This window comes from Neopelma chrysocephalum, unplaced genomic scaffold, assembly GCF_003984885.1.
Source record: "Neopelma chrysocephalum unplaced genomic scaffold, ASM398488v2 Primary Assembly neopelma1_119, whole genome shotgun sequence".
Classification (NCBI taxonomy): Eukaryota; Metazoa; Chordata; class Aves; order Passeriformes; family Pipridae; genus Neopelma; species Neopelma chrysocephalum.
In genome coordinates, this window is record NW_020897781.1 from 1,570,662 (window position 1) to 1,591,124 (window position 20,463).

Sequence of the window (20,463 nt, forward strand, 5' to 3'; positions counted from 1 at the left end):
GGATTAGAGATTCCCGGGGGGAACAAGATGCAGCACAGCTTGGATGAGGACAATTGATCGGAACAGCCATTATTGCTGCAGCAGGAAGACTTAAAAAGCAACAGTCATTTCCAATCCCCCCCCTCCCCTTATCTCAGGCGCCTGTGTTTAAAGCCTGCAGTGGGAATATAAACCCTGTATGAACCCTAATTCCGGTTCTGGGCTGGAAAACAACTTGTTCCCCCTCTCCCAGGGATGATGAAGCAGAGTCCTTCAGGGCTGTCTGTGGTCATGAGTGCAGCAGAACAGGGAAGCCAATTCCTTCCTGGAAAGGAGGCAGGCAGGAACCTGCTGCTTTCCTCCATGCCACTGGATTGGGCTGGAGCAAACAGAAAGCCTTCAGCTCCTGCTGTGACCAGTGAGGCTGCCCCTCATCTTTGCACCCATTAAGACACTCCAGACTGTCCCAGAAGGAAATTTCCCCCAGCTTTGAGGCTGAGCTGACTTCTCTGCTCCAACAAACGTCTCTTTGGGAAGGGGTTAGGATGGGAGGGCCCTGTGGGTCCCTAATTCAGCCTTCTGTGACCCTGCAGACCCCGGAAGGATGTTTGGTTTAGGAGGGAATTTATTCAGTGAGTTGTTAATCGGGTTTATTTCGCCGCTTCCAGTCTTCAAGATGCAGCTAATGTGGGTTGGTGTGGCAAGCCAGTCCCAGCAGCAGGAGGAAATTCAAAGGAATGAGTTGGTGTGCAGGGTTTCCCTTTGGGGGGGGGGGGAACTTGTGCTATGGGTGGGCAAGAGTCTCCTTCACAAGGAGCTGAAGCAGCCTGGCCTCGGGTGCCGTGTTCTGAGGGTCTGCCTGGGCGTAGGTACCCCGACTTTGCCGGTGCCCCCCGCAGAAGCAGAATTTCGGGCTGTGTGAGGCTGAGCAGCTGCGGGAGATGCAGCGATGCCGAGCTGAAAGCAGAGAGTGCCGCTTAGTGCCGCTGCTCTGAAATACAGACACTCCGGCTCTGCTGGCCGTCACTCCGGACACCTTGGGGCTCTCCTGGGAGCCAGAGCCCTTCCTGAGCACGGCAGGAGACCTCGGCCGATGCAAATGCTTCTCCCCTTAGAGCCTTGCACACTACAAGAGCAAAGAGGAGCTGACACTCGTGTCTTATGTATTTTACATGGAGAAAATCACGGATGAAGGCAGGATGCTGCTGTAAGCAGATGCTGTTCATCCTCGGGGAGAGAAGTCCCAGGGGATATAAGCAGTGCCTGCAAGTGCCTGATAAAGGATGGAGAGAAGAGGGAACCAGACACTCCTCGGTGATGTCCGGTGACAGGACAGGGGGCAGAAACTGAAATATGGAAAACTCCATTTAAGCGTAAGAAATAAATTTACCGTGAGAGTGGTGAAGTATGGGAACAGGTTGCCCGAAGAAGTTGTGGCCTCTCCATCCTTGGAGACATTCAAACCCAATTGGATGTGGATCTGGGAACTTTGCTCTAGGTGACCCTGCCTGAGCCGCACTGTGAATCTGTGACAGTCACGATTTGTGATTTAATGGGGAAAGCTCCAGCAATGACACTGTCAGGTCTGAAAGTGGGTGACTTACACTCGAAAAGTCCTTTCCATCTAACAAAATATATTAGGTTTTCCACCTAATAAATTATATTGCCTTTCCTATAGACCTAGTGCCAATGAACCTTTCAGCTAACCAGGCAACTTGTGTGTGAGGTGGCACTATCTGAGTTAATTTTCTACACTCAGAGAGGTTTTTCCACCTGGGAAGCCCCATTGCCAGCAGGTGGCAACCGTGCTAAAGCAAAATTCCTGGAGAAGTTTCACCTGGAAGAATGTGTTCCGCTTCACTGTTCTTCCAAAATTGGCACCTTTAATGTGGAGAAGGCAACATTTCTCTTTCAGTTTTCTAAAAGGGAAAAAAGGCAATTGCCATCACGATGTATCGAGGGTTGTCAGGTTGGGATGCTGAGGGCACTGACCCAACTGAATTGCCCTGAGCAGCCTCACCTGGGATCTCCTCCCACACCCTCTCCCATTGCCCCAGGAGCCCATTTAAACTGAGAACTGCAGCCTGTTCCTCTTCTGTTTTACCTGCCCCATGCTTTCCTGGTGGGATTTGGACAGGTAAGAGCCCAGCGTGTTACCTGTATATTTGGGGAAAGCTTGAGAGAAAAGTTTTAGCTGAGGCAGCCTTCCTAAAACCAGTAACTTATATACTTTGCAGAGCTAAGGGGTGTGAGAGTGAGCTTTCCAAGCTTTAAATATGGTGTTTCTGATCTCCAGACTCCTCAAGTCCTGTTTCTGTTCAAGTATTTGAACTGTTTATCTGCTAAAGAAGGAACTTTATCTGCAGTGCTTGCTGGAGTTTTTCTTGTTGCTTATAAACACCTTAATTTTGTTACAAATCTACCATATTTTACTTTGCAGTAGGTAAAATACAATATATATAGCAAAGACATGGCACAAGTAGTGTAAATTTTTTCTTGTGAAAGAAGGACCAGACTCTTTTTCCCCATGAGGTTTATTTCATTAATCACTCTTAAGTAAATATATATTTGACACTTAACAGGAACAATTAGTTAAAAATAATTTCTAACACAAATTCCCACAGTTGTCATAGTATTTGTATGGTGTGTTGTTTAACCCTATTTTTGAGACACAAATCTTCCTTTTGGTCTAAATTTAACCTGTGTTAACAGTCCAGGAAAGAGGGAATTTGGGGTGGGGTGGAAGATGGACAACCCCCAAAATCAAAAACAAAGCTATAACACATGGGCACACGTGTTTCATGGACATGAAAATGGTTTCTCTTTTTTTCTTCCAAATACTCATCCTCTGTCCATTTTATTGATATTTCACTGAAAGTGCTCATTAGCTCTGCCCCATGAAACAATCCTAATAACATGGAAATAAAGAACTGAGCATTGCATTATTCTGAAAACTGCTCTTCAGCCTGTTGGTGCTGTACAGCAGATGGCAACAAAGGACCACTATGTGGTAGAAATGCACCTCTGAAAGGAAGTTTTCTGTCCTTAATAACTCAGGATGTATAATTAAAAATAAGAATACAGAAATGCAACTCTGAGGAGCTGGGAGGAGCAAAGAGGGGAAATAAGAGCTGCAAGGGATCAGGACAAACTGTGGATGATGACCATTATAAACAGACACATACAACACTTGTAAACGCCAGAACGGACATTGTGCATTCATTGGCCACCCCTTCAGTCTGTGAAGCTGCCCCTGCAAAGCCCTGGGAGGGCAAGGATCTGTGATCCCCAAGCCACTGTTCAAGAAGTTCTGCATTCCAGCAGCTTCCGGAAACTTTTCCGAAAACTGTCGTCCAGGAAAGCGTACAGGAAAGGGTTCAAGCACGAGTTAGCATAGCTTAGGCTGGTGATGAAGTAGGATATACCAATGACCACGGAGGTCTGGGGCAAGTCGGTGGTCAAAGCCACGATGGTGGCCAAGTGGAAGGGGGTCCAACAGAAGAGGAACACAGCCAGGACTATGAAGACCATAATAGTGACTTTCTTCTTGGCTTTGTCCAGGGCTCTAGCGTTAGAGTTCAAGTGCATGTTCCTTAGCTTGTAGAGCATCATGGTGTAGAGGATGCAGATGGTGGATACTGGGATGGCAAAGCCAAGGATGAGGGTATAGATCCTGCTGGCTTTGAACCAAAACCTTTCAGGCTTGGGGAAATTGAGACCACAACTCTTTATCTCCAGGTCATCGGTGTAGACGTTGGCAAAGATGATGAAAGGGAGAACTATGATGGTGACCAGGATCCAGATGCACAGGCTGACAATCCTGGCTGCTCGGTACGTGCGATGGGGCATCCTCTTGGACCTGACCGTAGCCAGTACCACCAGATACCTGTCTATGCTCATCACTGTTAGGAAATAAATGCTGGAGAAGATATTGTAGTGGTCTATAGACAAGATGACCTTGCAGAGGACCTCTCCGAAGGGCCAGTAGCGGAGCAGGTGTTCCGCAATATTAATGGGCAAGACAAGTGTGAACAAGTCGTCGGCTATAGCGAGGTTCAGGATGAACATGTTCGTCACAGTCTTCATCTTGGGGGCCTTGAGGATCACATAGATGACAGCAGTGTTGCCTGTGAGCCCCACAGCACAGATCATGGAGTACATCACGGGGAGGACAACATAGAAATCAGCTGCCTGCTCTTGGAAGGAGAAGTTGAACCTCATGCTGTTGTCCAGGTAGCAGCTGTTGCCTGCCTTGCCACAGGTGTTGTTCAGATCATCCCAAAAAGAGCTGTTTCCCATGCCTGTTGGTCACAGACCACCCTCAGATGTTACTGAAAGCCTTGCTAGCCCAGAAGAAAGAAGGGATGGGGTTTTTGTTGTTGTTGGGGGGTTTTTTTGTGGTTTGATTTTGGGTTTTTTCTTTCCCCTGGGAGAAGCAGCCACTATCTCATGTAGGCACAGGTTATTTTCAAAGGTGGGTTGTGGGGCAACATGGACCACCTAACTTATCTCCCTGTCCCCCCATGTTGCAGAAGTTAGATTTTGAAGTGATGAGGGAGGGGATAGTGCTTGAAAGGCACATAAGGCTCCATGAACCAAGGAAACAAGAGAATTATAACTCTGTATGTAAGTCAAGGAACTCTTCTTTCTGAGAGCATTCTGGTGAACTTTGCCTTTTCTCTTCTGGGATAGTTGAGTGGCTCCAGTTCAGCTGTCTGCTGAGAGTGTTCTTCTGGGGCTGGCAGGAACAGGGAGGCAGAGGGGGAGCTTAGTGCCTGTCTGGCTGTTCACAGCCTTAGGAGGACTCGAGGGATGGCTGCTGTTCCACTGGCACAGCACTTGCTTTCCGTGCAGGAGCAGAGGCGTTGCAGTTGTTAATTAGTGCCTGCCTTGGTGTAGGAGTTCAGGCTCTTCATTGACTGAGATTTCACAAACAATGAAGAAGTTTCTGACACTGCTACTCCCCCACTCCCAGGGTCCCCTAGCAAAAGAAGGAGGAGGAAAAATAGTTCAGGGAGTATTTCCAAAACTAAGGGTTAAAGGGGCTTAACCTGCAATCAAAGTAACGCTCTAAGCAAGGGTGGGCTATGATCTTATTCACTGTGAAGACCATCCCCAGTACAAACCACAGGCAGCACACCAAACTTGGCACAGATGGACAGACAAACCTGTAAATCTCAGAAGTTCAAGATTAATCAGGGAAGAGGGACAAAAGTACTCTGAAAGCGAATCCACTTTTGAGTCACAGCGAGAATCTCCACATCAGTAGCAGTTGCCACATCCATCACTAACGCCTGACCCCTTCTTCCAAGAATTCCTCCACTAGGAATGAACAAGCACCGACCCCCCCTACCCCCGTGAAGATCAAAGGTTTGGCAACTGGTCCCCAGGCTCTGCAAAGAGAAGTGCTTCCCCTCTCTTGTTGTTGCACAGCAATCAAGTGCAGGACGGGACCGCCAGCGCTGGGGAAGGAGGGCTGAAGTGTCTCTTACCTGGTGAGTGGCTCCGCTGCCTCCTCCAGTACCTGCTGCTTGTGCTGGTGAGCCTCTTCTCTCTAATCCGAGTCGGAGGAGGGTCTCTGGGATGCTGACGTTACCGGGCTTTGCAATCATATCACCATGATGCCTCTGTGTGTGCGCGTTGCATGTCTGAGCAATTAGCACTTGCTCAAACCAGGGAAGGGGGGCAAAAAAAAAGGTTTTCTTTCTGCAGGGTTATTTAAATAGTAAATAAGACAGGTGCTGGTGAGCAGCTGATGCTCCGGGCTGTTCCCTTCAGGAATAAGGGAGATCTGGAGGGACATGGACAGCACCCAGGGCTGACTGAATGAGGGATATGTGGAACGGTGGGAAGCGGGGGGTTAAACTGCTTCAATAGGGAACAGTGGCTGATTTTAACAAAGGAAGATGCCCCAGAGGGAGTGGGAGGAGAGTAAGCAACGTTACAGCTCGCAAAATGAACAAATAAACAGACCTTGCCAGATCTGTGCTGGTTTCAGCTGCTCTGGGGGAGTTTGGCTGATTTTTTTCCCCAGCTGGGTCTCTGGTGCAGCTTTGGAAATGCAGCGAAATCCTTCAGATGTGCATCGGGAGGTGCAGGAGTCCCGTGAAGCTTGACAGAAACGCACCTCAGGCTATGGAGCAAAACCAGCAGCAGTGTAAGATCACTTTACCTTCATGTCCCTAGAACAAGAAGAAAAAGGAAATCAAGGGTCTCTTGATTCTCCTTTAGCCCTTTAAATGTTGCCTGGCCTTCGTTCCAAGACCAGACAAGGGAAAATGCAGCCATCCGTTGGTGCCATGCCTGGCTGTGTGCATGTAACCAAACGGGTCAGCTTTTTGATGTGAACTGTGTAGCCAAGAGCTGTGTTTGATTTTGCTCCTCTCCTGTAGATATTTACACTCTTCTGACAAGATTATTGTGCATCAGTAACTGGGGGGGGAGTAAAACACTTTGTTGCACTTGGAGGTAATTTCTTAAAACCATGGGTATAACTGACTTTTTCAGCAGATGGAATTTTTTTTATGCCCAGTGTACCACTCTTCCAGATATTTTCTTTATCTTGGTCAAAATCTGACCAGACATTAGGCTTAAGGAAAATGAAATAGAAATTATGTTGCCCAAAAGATGCATAGGAATGCTATGGATGATATTTCTTCACATGAAACACCCCTGGAACCGTCTTCTTGCCTATTTTGGTAAGGCTGTAAGTAGTTGTAAATGAAGCAAGGTATTGATAGGTCTGCAGGGAGAAGGCAGTTTCCAGGAATTGCTGTTGTCTTTTTCGGAGAAGAAAGTACAGGCAGGCAGAGAAATTCAGGAGAATGTGATGTTACATTTGCTGGTCTGTAACTATTCCCCAGGACAAAAGGGTTTGAAAGTATTTTGCGTCCACAATCCTTCCGTTGAGGCTTTCTGGTTTTCAGCACAAAGCACATCTCTGGAACAGCTTAAAAGCCGTCCTTTCACTCACCAAACTATATTATCTTGGAATTGGCAACACCCTGCCCTGTCCAGTGGTGGTGTGACCAGGTGCTGTCTGTTTTAGGGACTGTTGTCATGGGCTGGGGAAGGATGCAGGGACTGCAGTGCTGGTGACATTCCCTTGTGCTTTACCCTCTGCCTTGTGCCTTACTCCTCATTATCCGTAGTGAACATGCTCTCCGTGCCTTGGTTAGGATGTGTGTGATTAAAGCAACCTGTCAGGGATGTGATGGAGACTAATTAAATCTCATTGCCTGGTGTGGGTAGAGGGGCTTTTGCTTCTTATATCCCCCCAAACAAATTCCTGGCACCTGCTTTCTGAGCTGTGATTTTTGCATAGTTCTTCAGTAAAACTCACTTGCTTTGGGGAGGACGATTGACAACAGATCTGAATTCACGTAGGAAATTGCTTTGAGCAGGAGCCCTTCCACCAACAGAGAAAAATCTTTCCCCTGTGTGGGTCTGGGTCCGACCAGAGCCAGTGGCTGTGCACAACGGAGGCACGTCATGTGTATTAGTGTGATGGGGAGTGCTTGGAGGGAAGGCTGAAAGGATGTTTTATTCATTGTGTTTTCTCTGACTGGGTATCCCTTCCACTTGATTATAAATATTATGGTGCTATGAAACCTTGAAAATCAAGCACTGGTTTGAAGATGCTGTTATGAAGGACATGAGAACTGTTTTCCCACTGAGCTGCTGGGACCTACTCTCATGCCAGCAGCTCCATTGCCAGCTCATGCAACAGGGACAAAGTTTCTATTCCTGCCAAATCCATGCCATGGAGATGGACTTTGCCTCTTGAAAGCCACGTTCACACTGTGTAGCTCGAGTTAACTGTGCAAAGAAAAGGTGGTGTTTTAGGGAGGGGGAAATCCCCGCCAATGCTAAATCAGTGGTGCTTTATTGCCTTCATAAACCTGTCGTGCTGCTCACTCCAGGCAAAGGCAATCCACCATTTTGGAGTCATGGAGAACCTGTTTTGTTGGGCTCCTGCTGCTGTTGAAGAGTCAAGTTCATCTCAAGGACACAGATACACAATCAATACCCTGTTTACCAAAACAAAATGTTCTCGTCTGACTGTCTTGCAGTCATTGGTTATTAAGGTGATTTATTTGTATGAGGTGTTCAGGCTTTTCAAAAGCACTGCAGGTTAATAATAGAATGAAGGAATAGTTTGGGTTGAAAAGGACCTTTAAAGGTCATCTAGTCCAACTGCCCTGCAATGTGCAGGGACACAGTCAGCTAGAAGAGATTGCCTGGAACCCCATCCAGCCTGACCTTGAGTGTTCCCAGGGATGGGGCATCTACCACCTCTATTGGTAACCTCTGCTACTGCCTTATCACCCTCATTGTAAAAACTTCTTTCTTACATCTAACCCAAACACACCCTCCTTCTGTTTAAAGCCACTCCCCCCTTGTCCTGTCACAATAGAACCTGCAAAAATATCCAGAATTGACTACGTCAAACAGTCTGCAATGGCTTCTGTTGAGGAAAGCCAGTGTGCCTGGTCAGGTTACTTGTTACAGGATAATATTCACTGTGCTCTAGCCTCTTCCTCAGGACTGGCTCTCCTTGAGCTGCTCTGATGCAAGCTTGGAAGCATGCAGAAGTTGGTCACTGCACCCCCAGGAAGCACCTGCTCCTCCTTGGTGTGCTGCTCGCTCGGCAAAGGAGCAGTTGGTGAATGCTGGGGTGAACTGGAAAGGAGAAACCTGAGCTTATCCATCGCCCCTTTGCTGGGCGCTTCTCCCTTTGCCACAAGCTGACTTGTGTCCTGCTGCTTCCTAACCCTTCCCAGCTATATTGAGCCAGGCTGGCTTAGGCAGGTGATGGTGCTCCCCTTGTGGGACACCCCTGGGATCCAGCAAGGGGTATAAGTGCTGATTTTTCTGGGGGGTGAGTGTAGGGCAGATGTCTCCATCAGTGAACTGGTAAATTGTGGTGCAGAAAGTGCCTTTGAATGGTAATAATTGCTATGGATCCAGGGGTTGGTGACACATCCAACCCATCACAAGCTGCAGTGAAGGCAAAGTGGTACTGGAGGTGATTTAAGGAAAATTGTAGTAATGAGTCTTATAAATGGCCTGTTTTTGTCAGGGAAAGTACATATCAATAACTGCCCTGTCTGTCTCTGCAGGAGAGCAATCGAGACAAATGCCATGTTAACAATTTCCTCAGACCAGATGTGATGGGGAATAAAAACTGCAGCACCAGGAGGTGATGGGTGGCTGAAGATGATTGCTCCCTGCAAGCCAGGAAGGAGGCTGTGAGGCTCCAGCAGTGGGTCAGTTCTCATCTGCAGCAGCTTTTGGAGAATCTGGCTCTTCTACCAAACGTCTCCCAGCCCTGTGGTGCTGCCTGGGGCCACCCAAAAGTGTCACCCAGCCATAGAGGGTGAGTGGCATTGCAGGAGTCTGCCTGGCTCCAAGCAGGAGGCCACGCACTCAGAGGTGTGTTAATTAATAAAGCTCTGGCAGTGTACCCGTGACTGTGTGAGCAAGGACGCAGTACCAGTCTTGCTGCAATTAATATGAATCTGTGAGAATTTAGAGTGCAGGCAGAACATTTATTTAAACACCCTCATTTCCTCCCCCACCCCCCGTTGGTCTGGCTTCAAACAGCCTTGTTACAGAAATTAAAATCTGCTTCCTTTACAGGATGCTTTTATTCTCCAGCATTTTTTCTTGCTTTTTCCCAGGCCTGGAAGCGAGTCTGTGCTTCGGTTGGTTTGCTGCCTTGTGCCAGTCCGGTCTGTCCAAAGCAGAGCTCTTTGGGAGAGGAAGGTTTCTGGAAGGGGTCTGTCCCCTTTTTCTGTGCTGCTCCATCTCCTTTGCAGGGTCTGTGGGGCTCGGGGCAGTGGCCTGGGGCTCCCCTTGTGTCGGTGCTGCCATGAACAGTGGGAAAAACCATCCCACGTGTCCTGTGATGGCCCTGACTGCACCAGAGATGCTGCTGCCACATCCTCCTTAACTATCTGGAAGAAGGGGAAGTTAATCTGCTGGATCAATCTATGGATCACCTTGTCTTCTGGGCTTGAAGCTTTTGTTGTTCCCTATCTCAGGCTTCTTCCATCAGCCCATGTGAGTCACAGCTTTTGTGTAATCTGACTGTGGGACCTGTGCCTGTGAGGAAAAAGCATTGTATGTGATGGGACCTTGTGCTGTAGAACTCCAGGGTACAGCTAATTGCTTCCTTTCCTAGCTCTCTTGGAATGCTGTGAACTCCCGAACCTATCCATGACCACTGGATCTGACTAAAGGATCTGTTTCCCTGCTGGCTGCCTTTATCGGATGTGTCTGCAAGGGGATTCTTCAGCACAGTTGTTGGATTTCAGAGGTAAGAAGCAAGAAATGAGGAGGAATCCTAGTTTAAAAGGATGGGAGTAAAATAGAAATAAAAGGATGTTTGTTGCCCAAATTGGGTGGATTGGGAACGGATGTGAGTCAGCAGGTAGAGATCTGTTCCTCCCTGACCTTTCTTGTGCTGTGCTGTTGGCAGATGAGGGCTGTGTAGGGCAAATAGTGCTGCAATCCATCGGCATTCCATGCAGGAATATACATTATTTAGCTGCTATTAATCTGGTTGTTACACAGCTTCTAAGAGCCCTCAGTATCTGCCACTTCCAGGTGATAGGAGTTCTTTAAAGCCATCCGAACTGTTACTTCAGAAAAGTCACCCTTTCTGTCATCCCTTGACCTGCTTTGAAAATCTTTGAGTCTTTGCAAACAACAGCATTGCAACAGGGCTATAATGCATCCTTGGAAAAACAGCCTGGAGCCCTTCACGGACGCTTGCCAGGGAGCAGGCTCTGTGCAATATATTCCAATATCTAAGCAACAGCTCAATGTTTTGCCTCTCTGCTTAAGTAGCAAACCTCCTCTGGCCTAAAAGCCTAATCTATGGAGGGTTATGAAGTGCAAATTGATGCTGAATGAATTTGCTGCTTTTTTCACTCTGGTTTTCCCTCCCTCCCGTGTTATGACAGTGAAATGACTCATCTTCACCTTAGTATCATGTTTGAGAAAAATGTTCTAATATTTTCTGCAGTGTTCACTGTAGGAAAAAACCCCAACAAAATACATGAAATCTGTCTTCTGGCACATTTTCGAGTTCGATTATACAGAGCTGGCACCTTTCTCCAACACTCTTCAGGCCAACAAACATTGTGGAGTACAAGGGTTACGACACCAGTAATTGTTATAGGGCAAAAAGAGAAGCAGGAGGCCTGGTTTGAGCTTAGCAAGACTCGACTCTGTGGCTTTGGACTGCAATCAGCTCACTTTTGCCATTAATACCAGCCTGACCTACTTAAATAGGTCACTGTAATTCTTGTGGCCGAATATGTGCTAATGAAAATTCAGCTTTAGGAGCATGAGCCTTGTTGGATGTGTCAGCGTGATGGAGAAAATGTAAGTTGGATAAATGTGGTGAACTGAGCAGGAAATGGTGTGCTATAGAACTCATAAAAATAATTTATAAAGCAGAAGATGAAAGGAAAAGGGAGGGGATTATTGCAAGGTGAGGTTTATGTCTGGTTCTCTCTGCTCATCTGCACCCCATGGTCATGGACACAGTGGGGATGTTTGCTCTGAGCAGGTGAGGGAGGGACTAGATTCGGTGTGTGCACCTGAAATAGCCAAAAGAGCAGCAACAGACAGTAAAACCTGGCTCTTCTCCCTTTAAAATCTACTTTGGGCCCCAAAGCAAAACCCCAAAACTTAATTCCCTGGGGATTGAAGCTGCCAGGTCACTGAGTGGGGCTTTCACACCTTGCTGGGTGAATAAGGTCCCCATCAGAAATCCTGTTGATACAAATTTATTAACAGACAGCCACACTATAGAGAAGTTTTGGATGCTTGTGGAGGAGGAGCAGGAAATTAAAAGAAATAAAGATATATCTCTGTGTTTTCCACAGGGAATAATTTCCAAAGCAATTCCAACTCCTGGGGCCATGCAGGGCCTCCTACCAGGTGAGTGATTTCAGACAAACCCTGACCAAACAGAAGATGTTTTGTGTTGGGCACAGAGCACACTCTGAGCCCTCTCCATCTCCACCTGCTTCTCAATTCCATTTGAAAATAGAGGAAAAATTCCTTGTAAATGGCCTGTTTTCACCAAATTCTACAAACTCTTTCTGAGGCTCCTTGCCAGGAAGTTGGTTTGGTGGGTTTTTTTGGTTTTGTTTGGGGGGGGTTGATTTTTTTCTTGTTTGTTTGTTTGTTTGTTTTTTTTGTTTGGTTAGGGTTTTTTTGTAGTAACAATTGCTTTCTTGTAAATGTTCAGTAAATTGATTCCTCGGCTGGGATGTCAGGGAGGTACAGGAGCACATGCTGTACAGAAACACTCCCCAATTGCATCAATAACCTTTTTGTGTCACTCAGTGAGTCCTAGAAAACTGCAGAGTAGTTGTGTGTCCCTGCAGGTTACTTGGCAATCAATTCTCCATCTCCAAAACACCCTAATTTACAGGGAGGATGTGATGAACTCCTTACTCTGCAATAAGAGTTTCTGGGTGTATTAGCATCTCCCCTGTTCTCCCAGTGCAGCTCTGTAGCACTCCTGCTTGGCTTACTCCTCATTGTGTGAGGCAGACAGCATCCTTCTGCAGCCCTGGAAAGGACAGGGAATTTTCTGGGCTGGAAAACAAAACATCCGTGAGAGAGGCAGAATATGATGCTGCCCATCATGTACCCATGGCTGGTATTCTCACCTCAGTTCTCAGTTTTTCCCTTCCTTGCTGCCCTGGGGCACCTCAGTAACAGGGGGTTTGTAATGTCGAACTGGACAAAGAGTTTATGGACTTATTTCCAGCATGAAAACAAGCTCTGTTTTGCCTGTTAGGTAAGGGAAAAGTGATTTCAGGCAGAGAAAGGTGAGAAAAAGGTGAGACATCAGTGGGTCTTTTTCATGTGACTGCAGGGAGGGAAAACACAATTGTGGTGTGTGAAACGCATTGTTAAAGTAAGATCAACCCAAATAGTGAGTGAACATCAATTGAGCTGCATCTTTGTCGGTAACAGAGCCTCTCCCATCCCTTTCTGCTGGATTTCTCCTGCTCCTTCCCCTGTTGAGAAGCGATTGTGTTGGGGCCGGTTGTGCCTGTCATTCACCTTTCCACTGCGCAGCCGGTTCTTAGAAAACAGTTGGCTTTTCTAACTCTCTTGAGCATTCAAGTGAGCCCAGGAGATGTGGGGATGGTCTGATAATTGATTTTGGATTGTCTCGGCTGTTAGGTGTTGCTCTGTTCCCTGGTGCTCCTATCTGCGATGGAGCTATTTGCTGGGCTGCAAAGTGATCCCAAGCACTCTGATTTTGTGGGAGGCAGAACAGCTCAAGAGAAAAATGTGCTGGAAATTACCTGTTCCGGGGAAACGCAATCACAGCAGATTTTCTTCTGGATCCTGTTTGTGAGCAAAGATGGAGCCTGAACAGGGATCTGCTCTTGTGGGGGTCCCTTCTGCTCACACGAGTCTCCCTGTGTATCTCCAGAGAGTTGTCATCCCACAGAAACATGGGAGTCCCCTGCAGGACTCTCCCGGTAGGTCTGGGAGGGGGATTTGACTTCACAGCTGTACGACAGAAAAACATCGAGGCAAATTCTCCCTTTCTGGCCGGAAAAAGCCAGGGTGTCTGCCTGCTGTATTCCATGAGTAGGAAATCTATTGCTGAGGGACTTCTGCTGAGAGATCTGTGGTTTATGAAATTCTTGCCAGGGGGCAGAGGCAGGCTGGAGAGCTGGAAATGATAACGCTGCCTTCCTCTCCTCTGCTGCTTTAATTGTTTGTAATGATTTAATAAGCAGCACTAAACAGGGAAGCTGATCCTTCCCTGCAGCAACACAGGCATGTGGCATTTTATTATCTTTTCTAGGGGCTCTGTTTGGAATTTCTTTGCTGTATTTTCTTTACAGGCTTGATACAAAGCCGTGGGAGGTCATCAGGAAAACTATGGACTTCGTGGTGCCAAGGCTCTGAGTGCTGAATCAGCACCAAATCCATGCAACGATCTGGGAAGAAGATAATTTGCACAAATGGCATAATTTAAAAATGAAATGCTCATGGCTTTGGTACCTTTAGGTGTACAAATGCACACCAGAGAGAAGAAGAGCAAATTAGGTACAGACTCCCAGTATTTGCAGAGGAATGAATGGAAATAGCTTTCTGTTTAGGCTGGAAATCAGGAGAAACTTTGTGCCCGTCAGAAGGGTGTTGACGTGAAGCAGCTGCCAAGTGACAACACACAGATGGAGAAGTGAAATCCCAAACTGAAGACTTTTAAGGTGGAGCTTTTTGGATGCTGGAGGCTGTAGAACAAATCTTGCAAATCCCATGGGTGATGCCGGCAGCTTCCCAGGGGGGCATCCCTGCCCCGTGCCAGGCACCTGCTGCCCTGGTCCCAGAGGGTGATTTAGTTTGTACCTGATGGCTCAGCAGAGCTTGGGAAAACGCCTCAGCCTCTGACTCACTTGAATTTGGAAGGCATTTGGGTCAAATCGATGCATTTGTTCTCTGAGGGATGGAGTCTGGAATTCTCACTGATTTTGCTTGAACACTGTGGTGTTTCTCTAATCTGCCCCCACCCCAAAAAAAAACCCCATCAGATCCCCTGCTTCTCCCACTCTGTCTTTCCCACAGCTCAGATCCTCAGAGTTTTCCCTTAAACTACAAGAATTGGAAATTGGATGTTTTTTGCTGCCTCTTGGTACTGTGCAGCTCAGGGGGAAAGAAACTTCTCCCTCCCTTCATTTTCCTGCAACAAAGCATTTTGTTCCTCTCTCTGAAAGACTAGGAAGAAATGCTTCCTTTAAAGCTAGCAGAGCCAAATTGAATTCCCTTATCATTTGGAACAAAATAACCAAGTTATTTATGTTAAAATAACTCCAAAATTTTGAAGAGATCTTCTGAGAAAATATTTCTCTTGGTGACTGATTACAAGTGGGTACGGGAACAAACTCTTTGCCACGAACCACTCAAAGAAGTAATTTTTTCCCAAAGAGTAGATGTAATTACATTTTCTGGATGGAAAGAAGAAAGCAGTAGTGGACCAAAGGAGCTCCAAGCAAATCTTCATTTGCTGTCAGTGACTGAATTACATGCACATGGTTACAATCAGCTCTGCCAGACAAAACGCCGCTTTTGGATTATTGGGGGTTTTGTCAGAAATCTTTGAAGCATGAATAGTTCCTGGACTCGTCTCTGTTGGCTTCAACTGTTCCTGCTGTCCATCATATCTTGCTTTTATGAGGCAGCTCTTGTCATTATGCTGTCCTTTAATTCAGATTTCTGAGCCTTTTTCTACTTCTAGCCCCAGTATTCAGCGATGGCCTCACAAGAGAAGGCAAGGAGCTGGCAGGTGATAATTTATGAAACTATCTATAATGGGAAAAACTCAGCCTTCAATTTCTGTCTTCTTAAAAATCTCTGTTGTTTTGTTTTGTTTTTTCTTCTCCTGCCTCTTGTGGTCTTAGTGGCTGGTCTGAATTTAGTGCTTGGAAATGCAATTATATAGATCCCAATTATTTTGAGACAGAATAACCTTGTATATAAAATTAAAGAAATTTAACCGACCGATATTTTGGAGTAAGTTTTAAAACCTTTAATGTTTGGGATTGCTCAGTTAAAACTTTTCTAGAGAGTTTTCATTCCTGCTTCATGGCCTTATTGTTATTTATTTAAACAATATGCCCAGCAATCCTTCCCTGGCCCAGAGGGATGGAGGATGAGGCATTGCCCATTATCCTGCTGAGGCTGTAAACCTTTGTCCTCCAATTTCTTCTGAGTAAAAGACTTGCAGGGCTTAGGAATGAAGGGATGCTTTTCCCTTCTCAGTGGGCATTTATCATTCAGGTATTATAAATGATATCATCAGCCTGCAGCAGTGATGTGTGAGAGAAGCAAAGTAACTCATATTGCTCGTTATACTATAGGACCAATTGCTGAGCTGTTTGTTGTCGTTTCTTCCCTTCTACAAATATTTTTTCTAGCCCAACAGATGTGGATGGAGGGCAGAGGAAGGAGCAGATGTGTTAAAGAAGGGGATCCAGGTGGGAATAATATTTATGGGAAGATTGCCTGCACCTCATCTCTGCTACTGTGTCAGCTGTTGGAGTAGATGGAATGTAAGTAAATGGCTTTCCACTGCTTTTGTTGCTTCCATCCCTGGAAGTGTTCAAGGCCAGGTTGGACGGGGTTTGGAGCAAGCTGGTCTGGTGAAAGGTGTCCCTGCCCATGGCAGGGGGTTGGAACAAGATGAACTTTAAGGTCCCTTCCTACCCAAACTTGTCTTTGAGTCTTTTTCAGTTTTCAATCCCCTGTTGTGTGTGTTATCTCCTGGTTGTTGGTGAGATGAAGGAAATACCAGCAAGTTCTGAGGATCAAACAAACCTGCCTTATATGCAAATTGACTTTCTGGAAGGGAGCTTTCCATGCACCCAAATCTTCTAGAAAAGAGCTAATTGGGTGGCAGAGGAAGGAGACAAAGACTGGGGAAGCAATGCCTGGCCTGGTTTAATTGTCATAGTGCCTGTTTGGCTGCCCAGGACCCCAGCAGCCTGATGAGGTGTCCTGACAGCATCTGTCCTTCTGCTGGGCCATCCCAGCCCCCTGGGCTGTAAATGTGATGAACAGTGAACACAGCCGGATCCTTATTGTTCCCATCCCAATCAGGACTTATTAATCCCTCCTCTTCCTGCTGTGTCTCCATCCTCTTTGGAGGCAGGGATGAATCTGAGGGCAACTGGAGGTTTGAATTGCTCCTTTTGCGGAGAGAAAAGGAAGAGTTTGCAGTTTGCTGGGGAACTATTTGCAGGAGATGAAGGAAGCTGGCAGGCCTGGGGCTGATCCTGCTGCAGTCCCCCCTTGCTGCAGGAGCTGTGCCTTGGGGCATGGTCACCTTCTGCCCCAAAGCCAGCACTTGGGTGACACCATCAGCTCCACTTCATAATGAAATTACAGAAGTTTGACATCCAGACTTGGAAATCTGGAAGCAGTTAGTGCCTGGCCAGCCTCAGAACACAGAAGTTATCTGATTTAGCTGAAATCTCTTTCGCTGGGGACTGAGTAAAATTGCTTCGTATTTGCTCAGTGCTAGAAATCCATCTGAAGCTGATTGCCAGGACTTGCTGCAGCTGCTGGGTGACGGGATAAGCCCCTGCAGCAGCAGCACGAAATGGGAGACTGGGAGAGAAATATTAAGAAATGACTTTTCCAACCATTTACAGGCTTAGATGTTCTCATGTTGGCTTAATGCTGTCAAAGGGGTTGATTTTAATGGTTTTAGAGGGACTAACTTGGGCAGTGAAATGCACCTGAGGCAGCAATTGCGTCTCTGGTCTCTGCAAGCTCCCTCATCTTCCTTCATGCTCCTCAGCATTAAAACCTTGCAAGGACCAAGCGAATCTGGGGCTCTGGGAAGGCTCAGTAGTGACAGGTTTTGGAGAGATTTGAGGCAGGAATTGGAAGCAGCTGCAGTAGGTGGTGTAACCTTCATCCTTGTGCTCTCCTGTGTGCTGAAACAGCCTGGAGGAGGCAGGGATTCCATAAAGCACCTTCTATATCTCCTGTGGGAGAAAAACAAGTGGCAAATGCATTAATTTCTTGCAGTTTCAGGCATGTGTTGGGTGGCTGTGCTGCACCCCAGGGCCAGGTTCTGCTGGTCTTTGCTCTGGCTGGTGCTTCCAAGCTGTCCTCTTGTGATTTTTATTTACAAACCATCTCTCCAACCAGCCTCCACTTTGCTTTAAAAATTCAGCACCACGATGGCAGCTGAATGGGTCCCAGAGCTGGGCAGAGGGATTTGAAATGCAATTTGCATCACAGAGTTGTTACAGGGTGGAAAAGGCCGCGTTCCTCCTGCGCCTTGAGCTGCTAATCTTGTTCTGAACACTGTAAACCTCTCCAGCTTCTCTCATTATACCTAAATTTGATTACTGCTTTGATTTCACACCTCTTTCATGCCGGCTTTTCCTCTCACCTTGGCTGGGAATGTCAACCCTGAGAAGAGAAATTCTGCAGTGCCTTGGAATTGTTTGTATTGCCCATCCCTGTGCCTAATGCTGCTTTTGATTATCTTGGGAATTTGAGCATGGAGGGACCTGGGGGGGACTTTACAGAGGGGGAAAAAATAAGGCACACAGGCCGAAGTGTAAATGCAGAGTCTGGGTTGCTGCAATCTGCAGCGTCGTGGGGATTTGGGCTGTGCAAATGAATGCTTTTCCCTGTGAATGAGTGGCTCCTTCTGTGTGTCCCCTGAAATTCCTACGTAAATGGCAGTGGGATGTGAATCTGTTATCCCAGGTGGTGAACTGAGCGTGATGAACAGCACGGTCTGTCCCTGCCCTGTGTCCGAAGGTGACCAGGAGCAGATGTTCCCAGCCTGGCAGGAGGATGAAACGCTGCCAACATAGAGAAGCACCTCCTGAGTCAGGGGTGTTCAAAGACTTATCACCTCCTTTGCCTTGCCCCCGTGCAACTTTAATGCATCCTTCCTTTAGGAAAGTGTTTGGAATGTCTAAACACCAAATGGGTTAAAATACTTGGGGTGTTTTCAGCTCATCCTTGTTATTCCAGAGTGAGTTTGGCTCTTTTTCCTGCAGATGAAGAGTTACTTCACATTTTTGGCATAACTTTTTTTTCAAAAAATCCCAGATTTTGCAATCAGCTCTTTGTTCTGTTGGTATCACATAGTGAAACTCTTGAAGGGCCATTTTGGAGAGTGACTGGTGCTTGCTTGGGTGCTTCAGGCTGCTGCAAATTCCCCATCATTACAACCTGTCACTTGCTGAGCAGCACAAGGCACGGGGAAGAGCGATCAAGGAGGATTCACTGCAGTGCTTCTCTCCCTGAGCTCTGCTTCCTTTGGAGCTGCACTGGGTAGTTCCAAGGGGCTGTTTCAAGGAGATAAATTTATTTCCCACTCCTCAGGAACTGGGGTTGTTGTGTGATGCAGAGAAACATGTATGTCTTTGTCTCACCATGAGCTAAGTATTATTCACATATTTTCCAATGAGGTTTTGGTTTGCTTGTTCAATGGTTTGCTAAAAAGTAGGTAAAACCATACAAAAGCATGCAAGATGCAGCTTCTGCTGAACTCCAATAGAGCTCAATATTGCTGCTGTTTCCCCCAGGAGAGTCCCAGCTCCTCCAGCTCTGTGCTGTAGGGTGGCTGTGTTACTTGTGGGTGCTCAGGCCACCTCATCCCTTGGATGCCCCTGGCTGGGTGTCACCTGTGCACCAGGGCTGGTGCCAGAGCTGCAGCCATGCAAGGTCCCCACGGGGCTGTGTGGGACCCAGTGAGAATCATCTGTTCCCTGCTTTTGATGAAAAGTTGTGACAGGCACCTCGGTGTCAACGAGGTGACGCGTTAATGCTGCTGCTGTCGGCGTGTCAGGCAGTGCCCACACACCATGACTGGAGACAGCTCGGGAGGAGAAGATGAAGGAAAACCAGGATGAAATTCCACGTGCTACTGAACGTCATCAATAATTGCTTGGGAGCAAAGTCTGTGAAGGGACTTGGGAGGGCTGGGCAGAAGGGACAGCTCTGAGAAGCGTGTGGTACATTGGTGATGTCCTAATAGTTACCTTTGCACTGGGATGAAAAAGTATCAGTTTGCATGGCCTGAATATCTGGATCTGGAAATTCTGTGTGTTGCAGGAGCTGTGCTGAGCTTGTCTGGCTCTGAAATATCATCTCTGCACCTTAACCAGGAGCGATATTAGAGTCCCAAACCGACCAACAAAAATCAGTCATAACCCAGGAGCAACCTCGGCAATACACGTCCGTGGCAGGTGAGGAGGCTGAAAGCTTTCATTAGGTTTGTTTTCTTGGAGAATGAATTCAGCATTAAAAACCCCTCTTTCATTGGCATTAAAATACCTTCTCTCTTGTTTCAGCTCTGACCCAGACTACCAATGTCAAGTGGTTTGTTTTTCTATGTGGTTGCTGGGGGTAGGTTCTCCCCCCCGTAGCTCTCCACAGGTAGGTGCCAATTAGAGATGTGCCGGGGGTGGGGGTTCAGATGTTTTGGTGCCTGAGCAGGGACTGCAGAGCAGGAATTACGAGCACTGACATTTGCTGTGCTAGAAAGTCCAAGGGACAAATTTGTGCCAATTAACATCATGCCTTTAACTAGGAGGATCAAGTCATGTTATGTTTGTACCAGTCTGGTGACAGAGGGGGGTCTCCAAAGGGAATGTTTGTCCATGTAGAACCTGGTAATGCCTTTCCCCCCTGCTCCACATGGACAGCAGTGAGTTAGATCAGTTGGTATCAAAGCTGGAGGGTGGCAAATAACATCATGAACTGAAAGGAGAGATGGTAGCATTAGACCCAGGTTTGTCTCTAAATGTGCAAAATTAATAACAGCGGAGGGGCAGATGGTGGGACTCTTGCTCTGCTCTAACTGATGAATATTGTATTAATTTTTTTTCTGCTTTTCTGTCATGCTGACGCAGGTTTTGCTGTTTGAAAGGGAGCTCAGTGCAGCATCCGTTGGCTTCT

The 20,463-nt window shown here is 47.0% G+C and overlaps 1 protein-coding gene and 1 long non-coding RNA gene across 2 annotated transcripts; one reads left to right on the top strand and one right to left on the bottom strand.

Annotated features, from left to right (window-relative positions):
* Window positions 1-2,495: 2,495 nt before the first annotated feature.
* NPBWR2 (neuropeptides B and W receptor 2) lies at window positions 2,496-6,301 on the bottom strand. Its single transcript, XM_027697519.1, has 2 exons — window positions 5,472-6,301; window positions 2,496-4,960 (listed from the first exon to the last, which is right to left on the bottom strand). The coding sequence occupies exon 2, from the start codon at window positions 4,276-4,278 to the stop codon at window positions 3,280-3,282; it is 999 nt and encodes a 332-aa protein (XP_027553320.1). The 5' UTR covers window positions 4,279-4,960; window positions 5,472-6,301; the 3' UTR covers window positions 2,496-3,279.
* Window positions 6,302-10,168: 3,867 nt separating this feature from the next.
* On the top strand, window positions 10,169-19,741 carry LOC113974420. Its single transcript, XR_003536545.1, has 3 exons — window positions 10,169-10,300; window positions 15,948-16,082; window positions 19,618-19,741. It is a non-coding gene; the product is annotated as an uncharacterized LOC113974420 (long non-coding RNA).
* The last annotated feature ends 722 nt before the right edge of the window (window positions 19,742-20,463 follow it).

What these genes read in the sequence shown, in the direction of transcription:
- NPBWR2 (XM_027697519.1), bottom strand. Translation starts at nt 4,278, where the DNA reads ATGGGAAACAGCTCTTTTTGGGATGATCTGAACAACACCTGTGGCAAG.